Raw genomic sequence first — 21,099 nt, forward strand, 5'->3', positions numbered from 1 at the left:
GAGAAAAAAAAAGGAGTAGAAGAGAAAAAAAAATGATTCCAAAATCCAGCGCAGAATCGCTTTCGTGGGGTAATTTGCTCGTTGAGCGATACAAGAAAGTTGTCGTTTTCGTCGTCGCGGCGACGGCTGGTTGTGTATATATTTCCCCCTTCTTCTCTTGACTTTTTTTCAAGCCCCCCCTCTCAGGAGCGGGAAAAGCTGCCGCTGACGCGCGAGGCCCAACCTCTGGCCCTCTCAGCGACGCTGCTGGCGCTGCTGCTGCTGCTGCTGGCGGCGCTCAGCAGGCTCGCATCGTCGTCGCTACCACGGCCGCCGGCGCCGGCGCTGTAGGTGTAGGCGTTGCCGGCACCGCCGCGACCCGCGTAGCCGACGGGGTGGCGGTCGCGCGCGGCGGCGCGGCGGACGTCGAGGCGCAGGGCGTGGGCGGCCGAGGAGCGCGCCTCCGGGTCGAGGGCGCGCATGTTGCCGGCGCCGCCGACGCCCGAGGAGACGATGCGCGGGGTAGTAGTAGTGGTGGTGGTGGTTGGGGTGACGAGCGTGCTTGACGAAGAAGAAGACGAAGACGAAGAAGAAGAAGAGAGGCGGTGGGTGTTGCCAGCGCCGCCGCGGCCGGTGAGGACGTATGAGGGCATCGTGAGGTTCTTGTGTAAGTGGTGGCGGGTATTGAGTGCCGGGATCTTGAAACTCTTTTCCCAAGCGGTATGTAGATGGCAAGAAAAAAGCCTCAAGAGTGAATAGACGTGAAAAGCGTTGCGAGTGAAATTATGGCTTCGAGAATTGGTAACAAAGGAGAGAGCGAGGAGGAGGAGGAAGAGGACGTTTTGTCGTCGTTATGAGGAATGCGTACTTGGCCAGGCCGTGGGGTTCGTGGGCGGCCCGCAGTAGCTGTTTGGTTCGTGGTGGTAGACTGGGCGGAGTCTGCCGAGCCAAGCCCAAGGCAAAAACAAGAGGAAGAAAAAAAAAAAAAGGTCTGGTGACCTGGTGACCTACTTGCTGGGCTGGCAGTGGAAAAAAAAAAAATTAGTCGCCTCGTGCCGCTAATAAAAATAAGCCATGTACCTCTGAGCCGTCGCACGCACCGTCACGCCACTGTAGCAGGGCATCCACTGGACCAAAGAGTACTTACTTACGCATGATGGATACATGGACGGGCATTGGCCTTGCGTCTTGTCCGTCTGAGCATTCACTAGAATGTCTTGGCTTTATTACGTTATTTTTTCCCCCCATTTCCGTAGAAACTGAATAGTGTTCCCCCCCCCCTCCCTTTCCCCGGGGACCGGTCTTGTCCAGCATGATGCTTTCTCAACAATCTGATTTCTAAAAGGATGGTGGCGGCGCATTGACAGTTGCATGGAAGAGGACAATTGCCAATTTCAATAAAGAACTGTATTGTATATACGCAACTCGATGGATGTTGGGTCATGCGGCGCGGGGGAGGAGGGGGGCATTCTCCAGCGTGAAAAAATTGGGACGGTAATAATAGTAACAAAAAAAAAAAAAAAAGAAAGAGAAGAAGAGGGCGAAAAAAAGAAAAAGGAAAAAAAAAGAGGGGCGCTGAAAGGTCACTCACTGGAAAGGGATTTTTCCTTTTGGCCCCCCTTTCTGGAGATGCGGGCTTGGCCATTCCCTGTGTAGTGCCAATTGCTTACTACCTTACTAACCTACGGCACTTGCAATGTGACTGAGCGAGAAATGTGAAGAAAAAAACGAGTAAAAAAACAAGAGCAAGAAGAAAATTCGACATTTATTAGAGAGACAAGAACTCGAAACAGAAACCAATGCGAGCGCGCTTGTTCGTTTCTGCTTCCCCTTTCCTCAGGGCTCACAGAGAACAAAGACTTCTTCACCTGCTTTGACAAGAGAGAGAAACTCGACAAACCAACCAACTCCAACTCACCACCACCACCACCAAACCCCTCTTTTTTCTTCGCCCCTGTAAAATTTTCATCAAGAAAAAAAAAGAAGAAAAAAAAAAAAACGCGGGGAAACGCAACAACAAGAAAAAAAAAAAAGGCAGCCACATAATCCACTTTCCATCCCCTAATACACCCCACCAACTATGACAAGCCATACGTTGGGCAGTTGGCCAGGCCAGCTGACCTGCTCTCGCTGCACGGCAACGGCAAAAACGGAGGATGCAGTTTCATCTACCGATTTTGCAAAAGAATACCAGTAGAGATTCTCCTGCTAAGAAAAAAAAAAGGAAAAAAAAAAGAGACCAAGTCAAAAGAAATGAAATCTCTCTACATTGACACTCCATGGCAGCAGAGTCCCCCCGAGTCCACACAGTACTGGTAGAACGCTCGACTCGCTGTGTACATATGACCTCGCCCCCCCACCTACTTGGTACGCGGCATGGCCAAGAATCGAGCGAGAGCCGTGTGTATGTGTGTGTGTGTGTGCGCGCGCGCGTATGTATCAAGAGTTTTTCAACTGCCTGTTGGCATTTAAAATATGTAAAAGAAAAAAGTGAGAGAGAGAGAGAGAGTAGACACCCCACAACATACTTCAACCTACACACGACGACGCTCAAGTTATATACATCATCTAGATTCACCTGCTTACTGAATGTTTTCCAAACCGGTTGAAAAAGAAGAAAGTATGAGAAAAAGAGTCAACAACACAACGATACAAGATACAAAGTACTGGCACGTCTAAATGGCCATATTTGCCCAATTCTACAATGAATAAACGAGACAAACGAGACAATATAAGCAGAGAACCCAAGCAAAAAAAGAAAAAAAGGGAAAATAAAAACGTCTTTTTCCGTCCTCATATCCCTACGCTCATCCAGCCAAACATTCCCACTGCCGCGCTCAAAAGCATAAACGTAATGATGCCCGCTCCCGCACGATCGCCCGTCGTAATCGGCTTCGGCTCCTTGTGGTATGAGTTGGCCTGGCCCACGCCCGCGTTGGGATCACTCTTGGACGTCCCGCCCGTGTCCGCCGTCACCGCCGGCTTGGAGCTGGGATACAACAGCGACACCACCGCCGCCACCGAGGCCATCTGCTGGCTCGCTCCCGAGTTGGCCGGGTCCGGAGCCTGGTACGCACCCGACTGCCAGTAAAACCCGCACTGCCGGCCCCCGTCCCCGCCCGTGCACTGCTTGACGCACGCCGCTGCCGACTTCTTGAGTACCGGCATCACCTTGTCCGCAATGTACGGCGCCATCTGCGCCGACGCCGCGTACCACCGGTGCAGGTACCCCTTGAACGACAACATGTCCGTCGTGCACGTCTTGACCCCCTCGCACGCGGGCTCGTACGCAATGTCGTTTTCCGGGAAGAAATGCTTCAGCCCGTGCGCCAGCAGCCCGTCCACGCACTTCTTCCACTTGTCCGCCCCCTGCGTGTGGTTGTACATGTACGCGCACCCCTGCAAGAACACGGCATTGTTGTACGAGAATTCAACCTTGTTGATGTCGGTGCAGTTGTGCTCCACGTGCCCGCCGTCATAGATGGCGTACGTCTCCGGATCAATGTACCCGACGCCCGTCACCCAGTCAAACGTCTTTTCGGCCTCGTCCAAGTATGTCTGGTTTCCGGTATAACGCCCCAACCGCGCTCCCATGTTGAAGAAGATGCCGTTGGCAATCGAGTTTTTGTAGTTGTACCCGGCGTTGGAAAACGGAACCTGCCATCGGAGACCGCCGTTGCATTCCTTGTCGTGTCGGTCCGGGCTCGCCTGCGTGTTCCAGACCGCCTGCGCCAGGCCGAGCCACGACGGCTTGTCCGATGGCGGATCGGGGAACTTGACCTCGGCGGCCAGCATGGCCGACATGCCCCAAAAGCCCTGATCGTCATTTCCCAGCGACGCCGTGTAGTTGTGTGGCATGTAGGCCTTGTTCTCGCCCACCTGGAACTGCATCGCCTGCATGGTTCTGTCGTTGTACGTCGTGTCGCCCGTGACGTGCCAGTAGTCGATGAGCGTCCCCCACATGGCACCTCCAATCCACCAGTAGTACGGTCCAGCCGGGGGAGGGCCGGGGAGGATTCCAGGGGTCTGGCCCGGTTCGTCTCCGTGATAGTGTTTGAGCAGGTCTGCGGCCAGCTGGGCGGCCGTCTTCTTCGTGGCATCTGGGGTGTGTTAGGGCGTGTCAGGGCAGATGGAAAGGGTGGAGGGAAAGGTGCTTACCCTCGCTATCGAGAGATAAGGTGTTTTGGGCGCTGGCGAGCGACAGCAGCGCTGCAGCCGCCGCTATGCTGGTAAACGTCTTCATGGCTGTGTAGAGGGGCGGCCGCGCGTGTGCACAATCATCAAGGACAGCCTTGGGCCGGCAAAAACCTGTTGGACAAGGATTCGAGGTCGGCTCGGGCGCGGTAACGTGACTGTGATGGCGAGGCGGTGCGGCGACAAGTGCTTGTATTTGTCGTCGATCAAGGAGTGTAATGTGCACTGCGGTTGGCGAGAGTGACGCGGCAGTACGAACAAGGGGCCTGCTTGCTTTGGGTGCGACGGGCGCAGAGCTGAACGAGGCAAAAGGACGTAGTCACCAGAGCAAGCTCGCTATGGTGGGAAAGCAGCAGCAAGTCAGCGACGCCGGGCCGTGATGATGCTGGATGGAATAACGAGGGAAAAAGAGAGAGGCTGCCGAAAGTGAGTGTTGGTGTTTGAAGATGAACAAGACTGGCCCGAAATGGATGGCGACGGCGGCGGAGGAGGCGGCGGTGGCGGGGGGGTTCGTAGCGCTTTGGAAAGTGCCAACAAGATCCGTACCTAGAATGTAGACGTGGATCAAGGATTCAGAATGTTGATTGGCAGGCAGATGCGCGGGAACCAATGGGCCGAAGGACAGTGATCAAGTCAGAGCGTCAAGTTACTTTAGCCAGGGGCACCATCGGGGGGGCGGCGGCGTTGTCTGTTGTCGCTGAGACAGGGGTTTGGCCCAGGCAGCTCGCAGACTGCTAAAAGTAGACAACAATAGAAGAAGGTAGCCAATCAGTGTTACCACGACCTTTGTTAGTGGAGAGTAGTTAGGTAGCTTGGGATTATGTCTGGCCGAGTTTATTGCCTTTGGTGCGACTTCTGACCAGTACATTCCAGACGACTGACACTCGACCTGGAAGTACGTACCTACTTACTCAGTACGTTCTTCGTAAGTACTCCGTACAGATGACAGATTACTGGTACTTACTCACCTTAGTTAGTACCTAGGTAGCTACTCAGGATACGAAGTAAGTAACTACCTTGGCGGCTTGCGTGCCTTTGGAAAGTACCAGCATGTACCAGCTCCACCTTGTAAAGATCCAGGCAAACCATCCTCCCTCAGCTCCTTCTTAACTTGCCTCTGCCTCCCCCTCACTCGACTTCCAACGCTTGCTACAACATCCATCAGCCATCAGAATCGCAACAGAACCCCGCCTCCTTGTGTCTCCAAAAAGTCAAAACTTTTTGAACAAATCAAGTCCCGATCTACCCATGCGGGAGTATCTGCCAAGTTGCTTGGCCCGCCACTCATTCCGATCGCTTGCTTGGCACCTAAGCCCAAACTGAGCGAGGCTGTGCAAGAAGCCGAAACCCAGGCTGCCAGGCTGGGCTCCTAGTAATTACAATTGACATTTCACACCCGTACTGAGTGTGGAGAACCAGCATGCAAACGGCATGAGAATTTGCATGCTGTGTCTTCTCATTCGAGAATAATGGCAAGTCTAGTGCACCGCCAGCATGTGCTTTGGCTCAAAGGGTCACGCATAAGAAGGGCCGAAAGAGATGCGTGAAAAAAAAAACAGATTGATTCTATCCAAGAAGCTGAAAAACGGCCACTCCAATGATTCTGCCTCGTAAAGAATCTGCGCCACCTCGACGGACACTGCCATTCCACCTCGAATAAACCCCCCGCCCCCATATCATTACCACAAGGTCATGTCCTCCGCAGATACATACACGCCCTCAACGCCCTGAAACGCTCCATGCCCTTGCTCCATTACTTTTCTCTTCAAGGGCCCTCGCAGACTACTTCGCCAATGTTACGACGGGTAGACTCGAGACCGCCACGACCCCCCCCTCCCCCAATGGCGTGGCTGGGTTGGAGCATCATGTACTTGCTCTGTATCACGACTGTAAGCGGTGCGGGTGAACTGCAGGAGAAGAAACGAAGTCGGATCATTTCCCAACGTCGGAGCGCCAAGAGAGAATCGTAACGAAGTAGTGGTGGTTGTATTATGGTACATAGGGGAGGAGAATGCCTCTACAACTCCGAAAAGCGCCAGAAAAAACACATGTAAAAAGAGCCAAAAAGAGACAAATAAGCGCAGACTCATCTAATCGCCTCTCTTTAAAAGCACCAAAGATTGTCCTCGTCCTCGATCAAATACTGTAATATGGGGGAGAATGTCGCCCAACGCCGGTTTCATTCCTCGCCGGGAAGAATGCCCCACACATGTACATATATGCACATGTATATATATACTTTTATATCCCAATCCAAAGTTTTCCATATGCCGCCCAAAACACCTACATGCGTCTCATGCTGTTGAGATTATTCAAATTCAAATTGCCAATGCCGTAGCTGCCGTACATGGCGGCTGGGATCTGGTCCGATGAGGAGGGGAGCATGTCGCCAAACATGTCCCAGCTCATGGGCGGCATGTCCAGGAAGCTGCCCGCGAACGGGTCCGGGTCCGTCTGCATGGGCTGCTGGTCCATCTGCAAGCCCATCATGGGCATGGCAGGCGTCGCGGTCGTCGAGTTCGTACCCGACGATCGGCAATCGCTGGACGGGAGCAGCTCGCGGATGCGCTGGATAAAGTGCGGCGTCTCGAGCGGCCAGCCCGCCTGCCGGAACGAGGCCTCGCGAGCTTTCCAAGACTTGAGAGCAAGCTGAGCTTGCGCGAGACGTGTTTTTTGCGACAGATCAAACAGCTCTGGATGATATCCGTAGGTTTTCTCGACTGAGGTCCAGCCTCTATCGGCCAGCGTACCACGTGTATGCGTGCAGAGCTGCGACGTAAGAAATGAGAAGAAATCAATGGAAAAGGTGATTCTCATGAACCACATGAACCCCGCCTCATTCATGCCTTCATAAAGGGAAAGTCGATGTTCGGATCCCAGCACCATAATCTTGAACAGGTTGTCTTTGGGCCCGAAAATTTCAGTACCCCATTCCGGCTGGTCTTTCATGGGGACTAGCATCTCCTCCATGTTTTTGAACATGAGGGGCCGGAAGGCCTTGGCAGCGATATGAACATTGCCAGCTGAAGGGTCGCAGTATCTCTCTTCCGTCTCGATAAGCCTGTCCTCAATGATGCGCGACTGAGCGCGGTACTTGTTGAACATGGCTTGATGCCTGGCAACGTCGTACTCGCCACCGTCGCCCTGGCCGAGAATGGCGGCCTCAAACTCTGCCTCCTCCTCTGCCGTTGCACTCATTCGCTTGAAATCAAACACCTGACACATGATCATGACGAAAATCATCTCGGTAGGGCCATCTCTTGGACGGACGGGCTCGGTGGAGCCGGGAAACAAGTCGGCGTCGTTGAGGTTGCTGGGAATTCTTGTGTCCCATTTCTGATTGAAGCTGGACTGCTGGCTAAGACCAGAAAACATGCCGAGCTTGAAATCGTGCATATACAGCTGCCACCAGATCCTGCGTCGCATCTCGGTTTCGTAGGGGGTCATGCCGAGCTTCTCACCATCGTGGTGGTATCCCATCTTTTGGGCAAGGCGAACAGCAGTCGCGCTCATGACCCAGGCCGAGTGGGTGTCGACTCGACTTTCGAGGGAGAAGAGGTAAATTATGAGAGCTTGCAGGCAGGTCATGTTGTAGTTTTTCAGATAGTTGAAGCGAATGAGGGCAGCTTTGGCGCCGGCGTTGAAGGTTTGCAAAGCCTTTTCCCGGCTCATGCCGAGCATTTGTATGACCTCGCTCTCATCGAGCGATATGGTAGCCATGGAAATGATGCCAAAGATCAGAGCTTGGTAGTCCAAGGGAACGTTGGAGATATTGGTAGTAATTTCGACAATGTATGGTTGAACGGTAGGGACGTGAATGAGTTTGTTGAGCGGGTTGATCTTGTCGAGATAAATTTGCCAGAGTCGGAAGACGTGTCGGGCGTCCGGGAGAAGGTCTTCGGTGGTTGTGTTTGTAAAATCAACGGAGAAGATGAGGTCAGTGTTATTATCGGGGGTGAGCTCTTCGGGGCTCAGTACGCTGGCATCCTCGGGTTCCTCAGCTTCGACGAGACTGCGCATGGCTTGCAGCTAGGCAATGTTAGCAGTGGAAGAGGAGCAAGCAGGGACCTCAACTCACCTCTTCAACGATGGTACCCCATATCCGGCTGTCCATGAATCTGGAGACGCCGGCTTCCTGGATGATTTTGAATCGAGGTTGAACGGTGGATTGCGAGTCGGTGCTGATGCTGTTGGGAGTGTCCACCACTTCCTTCTTGGTGGGAGTAACGGTTGGAGGAGCGGAGACGGAGGGGGGGTTGGAGGTGGTACTAGGAGGGGAGCCGGCGGTCGCGTACTGCTTTAGAAGCTCCTCGCAACGAGCAAGACGCTCTTGGAGGTCCTGATTGGGACGGCGACGCTTGCGCGCGGGTGCGGGAGTACTGGGAGTGCATGTGACGCCGGCCTGTGAGGTCAATGGTTAGCGCTATGAGCGGACCGGCCTGGAAGTCGGAAATGTCGACGGGTAGAGAATGTTCTGACCTTAAGGCAATTGGAGCAGGGAGTATTGCGATCGCACTTGATCTTGCGGTGCTGGCAGAGCACGCAGGCAAGCACTCGAGGGCTTTTGTGAGCGTGCGGCGGCAACGGCGGCGGCGGTACCGCGGACATGGTGGCGCACGGAGATTAGGGCGCGGCGGCGACGACGAGAGTGAAGAGTGGTAAAAAGGTCACCGGCGACTTTTTGAGGCAGAAACAAAGGCAGAGAAAAGCCAGCGAAGCGGCCAGGCAATCGTCCTTAAAGCGGGCGCGCAAAATGGAGGGGTGCCCGTGGGGGAGGGCGACGGCTGGGCGAGGAGAGTTTTTGGTCGGTAGTTTGGGAAATGCAGTTGCCTAGCGAGGCCGCATTCCCACCAGATCGGACGGAATCAGGAGTCGCGGAGATTGAGGAACGAGGGAGGGCGGGGCGGAGCAGAGGGAGTAATTTTGAAGCCTTGCAGGCAGCAAGAATCGCAGGGTGGTGATGGCCAGTTGGAAAGTGTTTGACGGATGAACAGTGAGCGAGGTGGCTTGGCGGGGTTTCGCCGTCCGGCCAGGTGGGTGGGCACGACAGACGATGACGCTAGCGTAGGTGAAGAAGCCACGACGGCTGCCTATTTCAAGTTGCAATGGATAAGTAGAAGCCTAGAAAGGATTGTCTAGGATTCCTGGATGATGAACGAGAATGCGAAACGGGAAGAAGAAGAAGAAGAAAAGGAAGGGGGGGGGGTTTCATCAGTGTATACGTTGGTAGTACTAGGGATGCGGGCGATTTGTGTAGGTACAGACCTTGTCAGTCTAGTCTATTTGAAGCGGCCAAGTCAAGCCAAATACAACCAAAGAAAATATAAACAAGTTTTCAGTGACGGGTCTCTACTATGTAGGTACGAAGAAAAAAAAAAGAGGCGCAAAAAGAATGATTCACTGGCCAAAAAGAGAAAGACCAGCGGAGTCGCAAGCTGAGCTGACGACGTTGTGCGCAAAAAGCTTAATATGAAGGCCGCCCGAACTGGGGAGCGGGTTGAGATTTACAGTGGGCTCGCACTGGGCGGCGGCCGATTCCTAGGCGGGTTAGCGGACTTGCGGTGGCTGCGGAGCCGCCAAAACCGCCGCAGAGGGCCGCTGACAGGTGACCCGTAGTCACCTAGGTAGGCAATGAGGGAGCTTCCGGGTGTTTCTAGTTTCTTGTTTGTTTTCCAGTCGCCTTTGATAATGGCATTTGGTTCGTTTCTTGCCATACTCCTCGTCACACAATACCATTTGTAAGTCCGTGACGAGGTAAGCATGTAAGTACTTAATTCTTGGGCTGAGGGACCATCACCCGCACATCCACACTGCCTTGTTTTGTTGCTACCTACGGTACCTATCATGTGAGTACACTGTTGGCGCTGTGCCACCCAACTAACGCAGCTACCCATGCATCAGGTACCTATCAGTAAGTTGCTAATAAGCAACCCAAGTACCCAAACCTAGCCCTTCATGCACCATGCGGGCGGGACCAGCGCAGACGTCGCCTCCAGCCGCTCATCAACGGGCCTACCGAATCTGCATAGAACCACATGGACATGTCTCTGCCCATCAACGGCTTCAACTCCGCACCTCACCACCTCTTGCCCACTTGCCCACCTCCGCGGCCCAAACTCTCGTCACCTATCTTGGATCAGCATGCCCTCCACATACTAGATCGCCTCGCCTTCGTGGCTTGATCCGGCCCTACCGATTGTTCATGGCCAACAAACAAGCAACCATCGAAACATCACATACCCAGCAGTCACTGGCCACTGCCATCATTGTCATCAATAACCAACAATCGCTCGTCATCGCGCCTCGCGTGGCTGAGCCTGTCACTGACCTCCTGCAATCTAAAATGCACTGCCCTCCGGCCGAATCACTGACTACTTACGTTACCCATGTCTAACTTACCTGATATGTGCCTACCAGTACATCCGTAGCCCTTCGGCGCCAGCAGACACCGTACCCGTACACACGTACACCCACACCACCTGGCATCCCCTCGGAACAGGTAGCCGTACATCGACCATGAGAAACATCTCGTGATGAGGCTGCCATACTACCCCTGATCCAAGTTTTCTGGCAAGCTGTCCGAAAGTGCCCTACAAGGCGACGGCCCCCCCGGCTTTGCCCGCTCCATACCGAGTGTTGCTGTGCGGCGCGTACAAGACGAAAAGGAAAAGGGGCGAAAATGATCAACTGACAGCTTCGGTTTCCGTGAGAGGCTTTCTCTTGCACTCCTAGAAAATAAATCGCTTCAGCCTTTCCATGGATCGTCTCTGGAGCCGGGCCTTTCCACCACACCCGGCTGCTGGAGCGGGGACACCGGTTCACTGGGAGCCGCTACTAATACGCGTAACCCCTGTTAGTTACTCGTCCGTGGACGACGGACGTGGCAGTGACCGACCACCGACCAAAAGAGAGATTGCAAGAGATGGCGGCCGAGTGACTCAATTGATGACCAGTTGTCTAAAACAAGGCAAGAAGAAAACGAAAACGAAAAAGAACAGGAAGAAAAGAACGCTCCACCCCCGCAAGATTTTAATCTACGCCAAGACTGTCAATGCCATTGTGAGCGAGCAGCAAGACGTTCGGCCCGGATTTGGGATTTGGGATTTGGTAGCTGCGACTAGACAAGGAGCGTACAACTACGTACTCTGGAGAAAGCTTCAATTATTCGCGCAACATGTAAGTAGTTGTAGGGCCAATTCTCTTCCGCCTACAGCCTGAGAAGTAACGATCAACCCCCCACACTCCTTTTAGCCGCCGTTATGCGTTGAGACGAAATGACGAACGTGGCAAGTGGTCAGCTCGCCCTGGTGACTCAACGGTGATGACTCAAAAACCCACCGTTTATCGCGCTGCAAAGCAACGTCGTCGCTCACTCATGCTCGCCAGTCACACCGTGACTTGAACAGGACACTCACTCTCTACCCAAAATGTGGCTTCTCATCGTCGTCAGCTCATATTCCTTTGATTAAAAGAAATGAAACAGAAAGCACACATGATGAAAACAAACACTTGGACACTGTATTACACCACCGTTCCATCAGCTTCGCGTCTTCTCTTTTGCAGGCTGTCAGCTGGCCCCCCTTGTCGCGGTGTAGGGCTGAGCAGGGCTGAGCAGGCCCATGCCGTTAGTTATGGACTTGTGCTCCGAATTTTGCAGAATTTGGATTGTTTGATTGTGTAATGCATCACCACCGAAAAGAGACCTTGTACTTACACCATACGCCACAGCAACTGAAGGGCAGAAAAGGACAATTGACTACAGCACATTGGCGCCCAATATGCACTGCTCTAACTCCTGATAATTTCCAAATTTAAAAGTAGGTATTGGTTGATTTTGGGAGTAGAGTGGCTCATCATGATGCCTTGTATAATTTCATAGTAGTGGGATCTGTACTCTATTGTCGCTGGTAAGTAGTATACCACGCCAGCCATGTCATGTCCTGCCCTCTCTTGCAGTCCATGCTGCCTATAGTCGGGAACCTGCGGGCACAAAAACGAAACCCAGATCACCCGTAGTATCCATTCGACCATTTCCTGCATTCCATTGACATGACAAGAATCCGTATGTATGGGATATTCTGATTTGTAACTCTCCCCGTGCGCCGCGCTGGCTTATGAACGCTGCGTCTTATTGCTCCCCCAGTAGCGACGAGATGCCCGGGTCCGAGTCCGCACCGTCGTCGGCCTCTCCCCGCTCGGGCCGTTCTGCCGGCACCAGCGCGAGCCTCTTCTTCTTCCTCGCGGCCCTGCGGTGGCCCGCGCTCTTCACGTGCCGGTCCCAGGCCTCCCTCGTCACCAGCGTCGTCTGGCACAGCTCGCACGTCTGCCGCAGCGGCGTCTGCCTGACCGGCGCGCGCTCCGCGGCCGCCTCGAGCACCCGGCGCGCCAGGTCGGACAGCTCCCGCGGCGGCCTCCGGGCGTCCCCGCGCAGGAACTGCGCGACGAGCGCGGCGGCGGGCGAGACCACCGCCTCCTGGTACCGCGCGACGTCGGTGCTGTCCAGCACGTACAGGCTGCCCAGCGCGTCCTCGCCGCGCTGCGTCAGCCTGGGGATCTGCTTGCTTCGGATCCATTTGTTCTGGTAGTTGGCGTACCGCCGCGTGGCCGTCTTCATGTCCTCAAGCCCCGCGTCCCTGAGCCGGGCCACTTCCTCGGCGGACTCGCCGTCGGAGGCGGCGCTCATGTAGGGCTCGAGCTGCTTGTAGCCAATGGCCTGCCATATGCCCTTGGTGGTGTCCAAGGCGGCGCCGCTTCTGCCGCTGTCTGCTTTGAAATCCCGCAGCTCTTGCACTTCTTCGGCCAAGCCACTCGTAAACATCTTGTCCACCCGCTTGTCCAGGCGCTCGCACAAAACATCGCGCTCAGAGTATACCCACAGCAACAGGTTCTCCCACGGCGAGGATCCCGCCTCGGCCGCGGCCGCGGCGGCTTTGCGGTCCTGCTGCTCTGCGTACAGCGCGGACGCCGTCCTGCCCGTGTGGAGGTAGATTTCCAGGGAGCGCTGAATCTTGCGGCGGTCGTTGGGATGCCACTTGTCCGCCATGTCCGGATCCACGCGGCGAAGCTCAGCGAGCATGTCCTCGGTCGAGGCCTCGAGGATGGGAAACGACCTCGACTCATCTTGCTGCACGTCGTCGAGGATGGCGTCTGTGAAGAGCAGCGGCTCGACGTAGTAGTGCGTGCCGCCCACAAGAATGGGCAGGTTGCCTCTGCTGCGAATCTCGCGGATCGTCTCGAGCGCGTGCTTCTTGAACTCTGTGACGTCCCAGGGCACGTCACTCAGAGGGATGCGGTCCAGCAGGTGGTGCGGGATGCCGCGCTGCTCGGACGCTGTGATTTTATTGGTGATTATGGGCAGGCCGCGGTAGAGCTGCATGGCATCTGCATTGATGACCTCTCCGCGGAATCGGGCTGCAATTTCTACGGCCAACTAATTACAGACGTGGTGAGTACTGATTTTGGGGCGCGCGCGTGTGATGCATTGAATGCGGGTACGTCGTACTTCGGATTTTCCTGTTCCCGTCGACCCCAGTATCACGACGAGCGGTTCTTTTGGAACCTTGGAATTTGCCATTGTCATTGCAGATACATTTCGACGGAAGAGAGAGTTTGCTCGCTTTAGCATTCGGCCTGCTGAGTGTTTGGGCGTGAATGTATCAGGAACTGGGGACAGAAGCGTTTGGTGATGTCAAAGTCAGTCTCTTATCCCCACAGCGCTTTCTCCACAGTACTGGGAGCCCCAAGGTTGCCAGCTCGCAGCAGGTTCTTAACAAAGGAAAGGTTAAGTAGGTAAGTACGGATACTTGGTACGGAGTAAGTACTGATACTTACTAACTGACAGCTTCTCCCAAATGGGACGAGCTTGACTCGGGTAGGCATGGTTGGGCTGCCGATAGTTTGGCTGGGCTGGCTGTGGTCTGGAAAGTCTGATCACGCAGAAATCGACTTACTACCACGTTGCTACCTAGGAAGATATTTCGCTACCTACCTATACCTACATATTGCTATACTTGTACCTACACAGGCCTACATAGGTACCCAAAACTGCCCGTGTTTACTTACAGGCCGTCAGTCATTGAGATGCATGAATAAGGCCCGAATAAAGTGGCAAGTTTAGTGCGCTATAAAACCCCTAACCCAGCCGGGTTGGTGCCCTGTAAGTACAGCCCCCAGGGGCTACTTACTATCCGGTGCGTCCACCAGCTTCCATAATAAATCTCCTAGCTGAGCAGGTCACGTGCGCAACCCCCGTCCTTTTTCTGGACACATCTGCATTTCGGGAGCTTGAAGCCAGATTGCTGGCCCCCGACTACAAGGACCGCCTCCTCCCTATCCTGCCACCACCACCCTTTTTCTCGAGCTCATCCCAGCTCCTTCTTTTCCTTCATTTTCCTTCCTTTGGATGAATTGAGTCTATTGTTTATTGGTTTTCATCGTTTACTGCCGCCACCATGAGTTCCCGTACGTTTGCAGCTCCCCCCTCGCCACCCCTCGTCTGCTGTCGCGACTTGGCCTTTTTGTCGCGCGACTGGTCGCCGTGCCTTGGGCGCCGTCGAATCGCATCGCCAGACACCGTGGCGCATCAATTGGCCGCTCTCCAGCTCTCGCTAACCCGCATGCTTCGTCTCTAGTCCGTTTCCTTGACTTGGTCAAGCCCTTCGTGCCGTTCCTCCCCGAGGTTCAGCAGCCCGAGACCAAGATTCCCTTCAACCAGAAGATTATGTGGACGGCTCTGACGCTCCTCATCTTCTTGGTCATGAGCCAGATGCCCCTTTACGGCATTGTCTCTTCCGACAACTCGGATCCTCTCTACTGGCTGCGTATGGTCATGGCCAGTAACCGAGGAACCTTGATGGAGCTGGGTATCACTCCCATCATCTCCTCTGGCATGGTCTTCCAGCTCCTCGCCGGCACCCACATGATCGACGTCAACCTTGACCTCAAGTCCGACCGCGAACTCTACCAGACTGCCCAGAAGCTTCTCGCCTTTATTCTCTCCGCCGGCACCGCTACCGTCTACGTCTTCTCTGGTCTTTACGGTCCTCCCGGTGACCTCGGTGCTGGTATCGTCTTCCTCCTGATCCTCCAGCTCATCGTTGCTGGCATGATTGTCATTCTCCTCGACGAGCTTCTTCAGAAGGGTTATGGTCTCGGTAGCGGTATCTCCCTGTTCATTGCCACCAACATTTGCGAGTCCATCATGTGGAAGGCCTTTTCCCCCACCACCATCAACACTGGTCGTGGCCCTGAGTTCGAGGGCGCCGTCATCGCTCTCTTCCACCTTCTCATGACCTGGCCCAACAAGCAGCGTGCTCTCCAGGAGGCTTTCTATCGCCAGAATCTCCCCAACATCATGAACCTGCTCGCCACCATTCTCGTCTTCGTCGCCGTCATCTACCTCCAGGGCTTCCGTGTCGAGATCCCCGTCAAGTCTGCCCGCCAGCGTGGTGCCCGCGGCTCTTACCCCGTCCGTCTTTTCTACACCTCCAACATGCCCATCATGCTGCAGTCTGCTCTGTCCTCCAACGTCTTCCTCATCAGCCAGATGCTCTACTCTCGCTTCTCTGACAACCTCCTCGTTCGCCTCTTTGGTGTCTGGGATGCCAAGGACGGTTCCGCTCAGCTCCACGCCATCTCCGGTCTGGTCTACTACATGTCGCCCCCCCTCAACTTCAAGGACGCTCTTCTCGACCCCATCCACACTGTCACTTACATCGTCTACATGCTCGGTGCCTGCGCTCTCTTCTCCAAGACGTGGATTGAGGTTTCCGGATCCAGCCCCCGCGATGTCGCCAAGCAGCTCAAGGACCAGGGCCTCGTTATGGCTGGCCACCGTGACCAGAGCATGTACAAGGAGCTCAAGCGTATCATCCCCACCGCCGCCGCTTTCGGTGGTGCCTGCATTGGTGCTCTCTCTGTTGCTTCCGACCTCATGGGTGCCCTCGGCTCCGGTACCGGTACTCTTCTTGCTGTTACGTAAGTTGCTGGGCTCTCACAATGGAAAATGATGATTTGCTAATAATTTCCCAGCATCATTTACGGCTACTTCGAAATCGCTGCCAAGGAGGGTGATCTGTCTGGCATGAAGGGCATGATCATGGGCTAAGAACCGCCGACGAGCTATTTGTTTGATTAACATTTAATCATCGGGTACCGAACGACGGGAATCGAACGGGCCCATTGCATTTATGAAACTTGTAACACTATGGTGTGATGGGGAATAAAAATTGGCGCAATACAATGGAAGGGAGATGTTATTTCCTGAACATGCAGTGGATCCTGAACCAGGACTGCCGGTAGTCGCAGTCAAGCCAACCTAATGAGGCGACTTCTTGACTAGACGCGAGCCTTGTCAAGGGGGGTGGTGGCAGACGATGGCATGCCTGCTTCAACAGGCGAGAACCGTCCCATTTGTATGCAAACAATAAAATAAATAGAGAAAATATACACCGTCAAAAGTACTCTCTACTCGTCTGTGCTGTCTTTGGGGGATGCCTTCCTTCGAAGGACAGCAATGAGATGGTCGGCGCAGCCAAGAAACTCCTCCTTGGTCGAGTATTCCTCATACATGAGGCTGGCCCAGGCCTGCACAACCTCTGGGCCCGCAGCCTCGAGCTTGGCATCGAGACCGCCGCCGAGTATCCCTTCTGTCGAGCGTAGTTCGACAAGCTCCGCCTCATGGGCAAAGTGCCCCTGCAGAAACGCGCGCGCGTCAGCGGCGCAGGTGTGATGGCTCTGGACCGTGATTCCGAGCGACTCCTTGAACATGTCGTACCTGCCACTGCGGAGCTGCATGTCGTTTTCACATTAGCATCAAAGAGTCCTCTCTCAAATTCACTCACTCACTCACTCACTCCCAGGGAGACCCCCCCCCCCCCCCCCCCAAAAAAAAACGTCACTACATCGGGGGTGGCGGGAAGGGGGGTAGATAAACCCGTAGAGGAGTTTGTTTTTACTTACATATTTCTGGTAAAACGCCCCCGCGCGCACCAACTTGGCCGGGTCTCGGACCGCCACGTCCCGCAGGTGCGCGGCGATGCTGATAAAGGCAAGAAACACGATGCCCGTGCCGGGACGGGCCAGCCGCAGCGCGTTGGACACGGCCGCAACGCGCTCGCCCTCCTCGAGGAGGTGGTACAGTGGCCCGAGCAGGAGCACGCCGTCGTAGTGCGCGGCCGGCGCTGCGGGCTGCGGCAGGGACGGCGCGTGTAGAGCGTTGCCCACGGCGATGCTCCGGAGGAGGCCTCCGCCTCCGCTTCCGCCTCCGGCGGCGGCGGCACGGCGCTCCTCCTGCTCCTGCTGTGCCATGGCGACGAGGTCGGGCGTCAGGTCCACGAGGTCCACGGCGTGGCCGTCGTCGGCGAGCGCAAAGGCCAGCTTGCCCGGACCCCCGCCCACGTCGGCGACGGAGCACGCGGCCGGGAGGTGGGCGCGGATGGTCCGGAGAGTGAGCTCGCGCTCCATGGGGTGCTCGGCGAGGCGGGTGCCTTCAGAGGCCGCGATCTTACCATAGAGCTTCGCGACGCTATCTGTGGCGGTGGCCATAATGTCGGTGTAAGTGGCGCGCCTGGTGGAGGGCGTTTCCCCTTTCCAAAACTGTATAGCAAGTAATCCAAAACTTGGAGAAAGGCTTTTGCGAAGCACTCGCCTTATATAGAGAACTAGCGAACAGGGCTACCATGCTTGCCGATCGACCACTTCAATGGTGGTGGGCGGGCTTTGGGCTGCCGCGTTGCCCGTATCGCGCAGCTTACCTGGCCGTCTGGGTGGGAATAATCACGCATACCCGCCGGGCGGCATCGCTCCCGTCGAGGGATCCGGATGCCCGCGTGGCTTTACCAAAAAACACTGGCTAGCCTGGCGAGAACTTTCGTGGCTGAATGAATGCTCAAGAAAATGAACGCCGTCGGCTCAGCCATTTTGCACTTGCCTCGTTGGGCAAGACTCGTCAGCCCGCCTCCGGAGGCGCCGATTTTGCGAAAGCCGGGCCAGCATAACCGGGCGACGTGGGATTGAAAAAACGCAACGGGAAAGAAAAAGAGCCTTCTAAGAGGGTCATCTTTATATTGAAGTTTTTTTTTTTTGTAGAAAATGCTGTATGGTGCGCCTAGAATGCTGTGAGACTCCATGTCCTATGAACAAAAAAACGGATGGCAGTCGACGCCGATCATATCTCCTGGTACCGACTGGCGAGGATGCCCATTGATATATACAAAAAAAACTCCTTACAATAACATCGAGGATAGGAATCTGCTGGCTAATGGCAGAGATCGAGCATAGTAGATCATCTCGAAACTGCCAGGCAAAGGGCCAAAGCACTGTGTCAATAGAACTTAAAGTATCCCTTCCAGAGCCGCTGCAAGTCTCTCCGTGGGTCATACCGTAGCGATGTCTGCAGCAGCCTGAGATAGTTTTCCGGGCCGTAGCTCTGCAAGACATTCTGCCGCTGGCCGCCGTAGTTCATGTAAATGAAGGAGCGGTGCGCGCCGAGCGCCCGCGTCTTGTCGTCCGCGGCGCGCACCAGCTCCCGCGTCGACTGCAGGACGGCCTCGTCCAGCGACTCGTCGTCCCAGCCGGTGAGGAAGTGCATCATCACCATGGGCCCCGTCTCGGGCGACAGGCCCATGGCGTTGCCGCCGCGCCGCTGCGAGGCGCGCAGCTGGCCGGTCGTGATGGCCTGGTAGATGGCAAAGGGCGAGTACGTGGCGCCGCGCGCGGCGGCCTGCGGGACGACCCGCTGGACGGCCTCCTCCCACAGCGCGAGGAGCTCGGCGATGACGGCGGGCGAGCCGGCGGCGAAGGCGACGTTGGACCACGTCTGGCGCATGCCGTAGGGCGTCGAGATGGACTCGGACACGGCGGTGAGGTTCGCGACCATGGTGGTGTTGGAGAGGGCGCCGGGGATGGCGTTGAAGGGCCGGAACACGGCCGGCGTGGCGTAGGTCGACGCGTTGAGGTCGGACGGCGGCGGCGTGGCGTGGTAGAAGCTCGCGAGGTTGATGAAGCCGCCGTACGCGGGCTGGTGGGTGCGCACAAAGTACGCGTGGGCGTCGGGGTCCTCGTCCATGCCCCTTGTGATGAGCGTGGTGGCGGCGTCGGCGATGGCCTCCTTGGCCTGGCCCGCGAAGATGACGGTCCGCGCCCACAGGTCGCCTTGCCGGATGGTGGCCAGGTCGAAGCGCGTGACGACGCCGAAGCCGGAGCCGCCGCCGCCCTTGAGCGCCCAGAAGAGGTCCCGGTGCCGGTCCTGGGACGCGTACACGACGTCGCCCGAGGCCAGCGCCACCTCCATCCCGAGCACGTTGTCGCAGGCCCAGCCGTGCCGGCCGGAGAAGAAGGAGAAGCCGCCGCCGAGGAGCAGGCCCGCCACGCCCACGTCGGCGTCGCGGCCGCCGAGCACCGCGAGCCCGAGCGGGTCCAGCGCCCGCGAGACGTCGCCCCATCGCAGGCCCGCGCCGACGGACACGCTCGCCCCGTCGTCGGCGAGCCGGACCGCGTCGAGGCGCGCCAGGTCCACCGTCACGCCGTCGTCCGTGTTGGAGCCGTTGGCGTGCGCCGTGTGCCCGCCGGAGCGGAACGTGAAGGGCGCGTCGCTGCGGATCAGCGTCGTGAGGACGAGCGACACCTCGCCGGCCGTCGCCGGCGTGACGAGGCAGGCCGGCCGCTGCGCGCTCTGGCGCGCCGACCAGTACGACATGCCGTCATCGTAGGCGGTCGAGTTGGGGTATGCGACTCGGTCGTCCCCGAGCCGGTCGGAGAGCGCGGAACACTACATTTTCAATTTAGAAATCGTGTATTGATGTGGGCAGAGAAACGAACGTACGGCATTGTGGATGTTGTCGGAAGCGAATGCGCCGGCAGTGACGAGGCCGGCAACCAGCCCGAACCCTGACCGTAAACGCATGGTCTCAAGCGGATGTCTCTATCTGATGTTCGACTGAGACAACGTGCAGAAGAAAAAAAACTCACATTCTGGGAAACATGAGGTTATTAAAAAGGCCAGACGGAGCAACCCAAAGCAATATTGCACTTTTATTGGGCCTATTGGCGGCCCTGGCAGACTTTATCTTATTACTGGGATTCAACCGTGCGTGCCCTATAATTGTTCCCATCCGAACGAGGCAATATTGGCCCGCTGCCGCCATGCAAACCCCGGTAGTTGGTCCCGTCCGTAGCCCATGTTATGGGCCGAAACGGGAACACATTTGGCACTGAGGGGCCGTGGCGACTCCACTGCCAACTTGACGGTTGAGGAATTTGTTTGATGGTTCGGGTCGAAATTTGCAAGCGGGCGAGGTCGTCATTGCGACTGCTTGGGGGTTTCGTGGTGGCATGTCCGACCCCCCTGCGTCCGCGCCGCGTGGTTAGCTCATCTGGGGGGCCAAAGCGGCATGGCATATGTACACTGGCGATCGCGGGTTGAGATGTGACTCTGCAGTAGTGGAAGAGCTTCTGGGGTAGTCAAGGTGAGCTGGAACAGTCCGAATTGGGAAAGATGTCCAGTCACGCAATCGCCATTTCCAAACATGTTGGACAACTCGCACTCATCGGCTTCGGTAAATGCTTATCTAGATTTCACCTTGACCTATAAAGTATTCAAACCTCTCCGCTTTTTTTTTTTTGAACGTCTCTGGCTCCTCTGACGGCCTCCTTTCCCTTCTTGCCCTTTCTCAAAAAAGCTGACTAGGATCTAACCCGAAGTTGCCAATGAGCGATCAACTCGACAGTCTCCAGTTCATCCCGAACCCCCTGGCCGCCCGCCTGCCGAGTATTCGGGCAACGCTAGCTGGTTTTTGAGCCGGCATGGCCTCCATGACACTAATCAGTACACACGCCTCAAAACAACTGCTCCAATTTGGATGGATATGTTAGCGCTCTTCAAAGTTCTCTGATACCCTAGACGACGCGGCGATCGATGCGACGACA

At 55.9% G+C, this 21,099-nt stretch overlaps 7 protein-coding genes across 7 annotated transcripts; 1 reads left to right on the forward strand and 6 right to left on the reverse strand.

Annotated features, from left to right (window-relative positions):
- Window positions 1-182: 182 nt before the first annotated feature.
- Window positions 183-632, reverse strand: V2A60_009650 (uncharacterized protein; the record flags this gene model as incomplete). Its single annotated transcript, XM_083260915.1, has 1 exon — window positions 183-632. The coding sequence occupies one exon, from the start codon at window positions 630-632 to the stop codon at window positions 183-185; it is 450 nt and encodes a 149-aa protein (XP_083117041.1).
- A 2,140-nt stretch (window positions 633-2,772) lies between these two features.
- On the reverse strand, window positions 2,773-4,222 carry V2A60_009651 (glycoside hydrolase; the record flags this gene model as incomplete). The annotated part of the gene is made up of 2 exons (XM_083260916.1): window positions 2,773-4,079; window positions 4,138-4,222. The coding sequence occupies 2 exons, from the start codon at window positions 4,220-4,222 to the stop codon at window positions 2,773-2,775; spliced, it is 1,392 nt and encodes a 463-aa protein (XP_083117042.1).
- Window positions 4,223-6,456: 2,234 nt separating this feature from the next.
- On the reverse strand, window positions 6,457-8,781 carry V2A60_009652 (transcription factor domain-containing protein; the record flags this gene model as incomplete). The annotated part of the gene is made up of 3 exons (XM_083260917.1): window positions 6,457-8,202; window positions 8,252-8,575; window positions 8,653-8,781. 3 exons carry the CDS (start codon window positions 8,779-8,781, stop codon window positions 6,457-6,459), a joined length of 2,199 nt encoding a protein of 732 aa, XP_083117043.1.
- A 3,520-nt stretch (window positions 8,782-12,301) lies between these two features.
- V2A60_009653 (tRNA dimethylallyltransferase) lies at window positions 12,302-13,747 on the reverse strand (the record flags this gene model as incomplete). Its single annotated transcript, XM_083260918.1, has 2 exons — window positions 12,302-13,603; window positions 13,676-13,747. The coding sequence occupies 2 exons, from the start codon at window positions 13,745-13,747 to the stop codon at window positions 12,302-12,304; spliced, it is 1,374 nt and encodes a 457-aa protein (XP_083117044.1).
- Window positions 13,748-14,624: 877 nt separating this feature from the next.
- Window positions 14,625-16,279, forward strand: V2A60_009654 (translocon subunit SEC61; the record flags this gene model as incomplete). The annotated part of the gene is made up of 3 exons (XM_083260919.1): window positions 14,625-14,634; window positions 14,805-16,149; window positions 16,204-16,279. 3 exons carry the CDS (start codon window positions 14,625-14,627, stop codon window positions 16,277-16,279), a joined length of 1,431 nt encoding a protein of 476 aa, XP_083117045.1.
- Window positions 16,280-16,638: 359 nt separating this feature from the next.
- V2A60_009655 (uncharacterized protein) lies at window positions 16,639-17,718 on the reverse strand (the record flags this gene model as incomplete). Its single annotated transcript, XM_083260920.1, has 2 exons — window positions 16,639-16,962; window positions 17,134-17,718. The coding sequence occupies 2 exons, from the start codon at window positions 17,716-17,718 to the stop codon at window positions 16,639-16,641; spliced, it is 909 nt and encodes a 302-aa protein (XP_083117046.1).
- Window positions 17,719-18,496: 778 nt separating this feature from the next.
- On the reverse strand, window positions 18,497-20,077 carry V2A60_009656 (FAD-binding oxidoreductase; the record flags this gene model as incomplete). Its single annotated transcript, XM_083260921.1, has 2 exons — window positions 18,497-19,942; window positions 19,997-20,077. 2 exons carry the CDS (start codon window positions 20,075-20,077, stop codon window positions 18,497-18,499), a joined length of 1,527 nt encoding a protein of 508 aa, XP_083117047.1.
- Between the last annotated feature and the right edge of the window lie 1,022 nt (window positions 20,078-21,099).

This window comes from Cordyceps javanica, chromosome 7, assembly GCF_051103115.1.
Source record: "Cordyceps javanica chromosome 7, complete sequence".
NCBI classification, from domain to species: domain Eukaryota; kingdom Fungi; phylum Ascomycota; class Sordariomycetes; order Hypocreales; family Cordycipitaceae; genus Cordyceps; species Cordyceps javanica.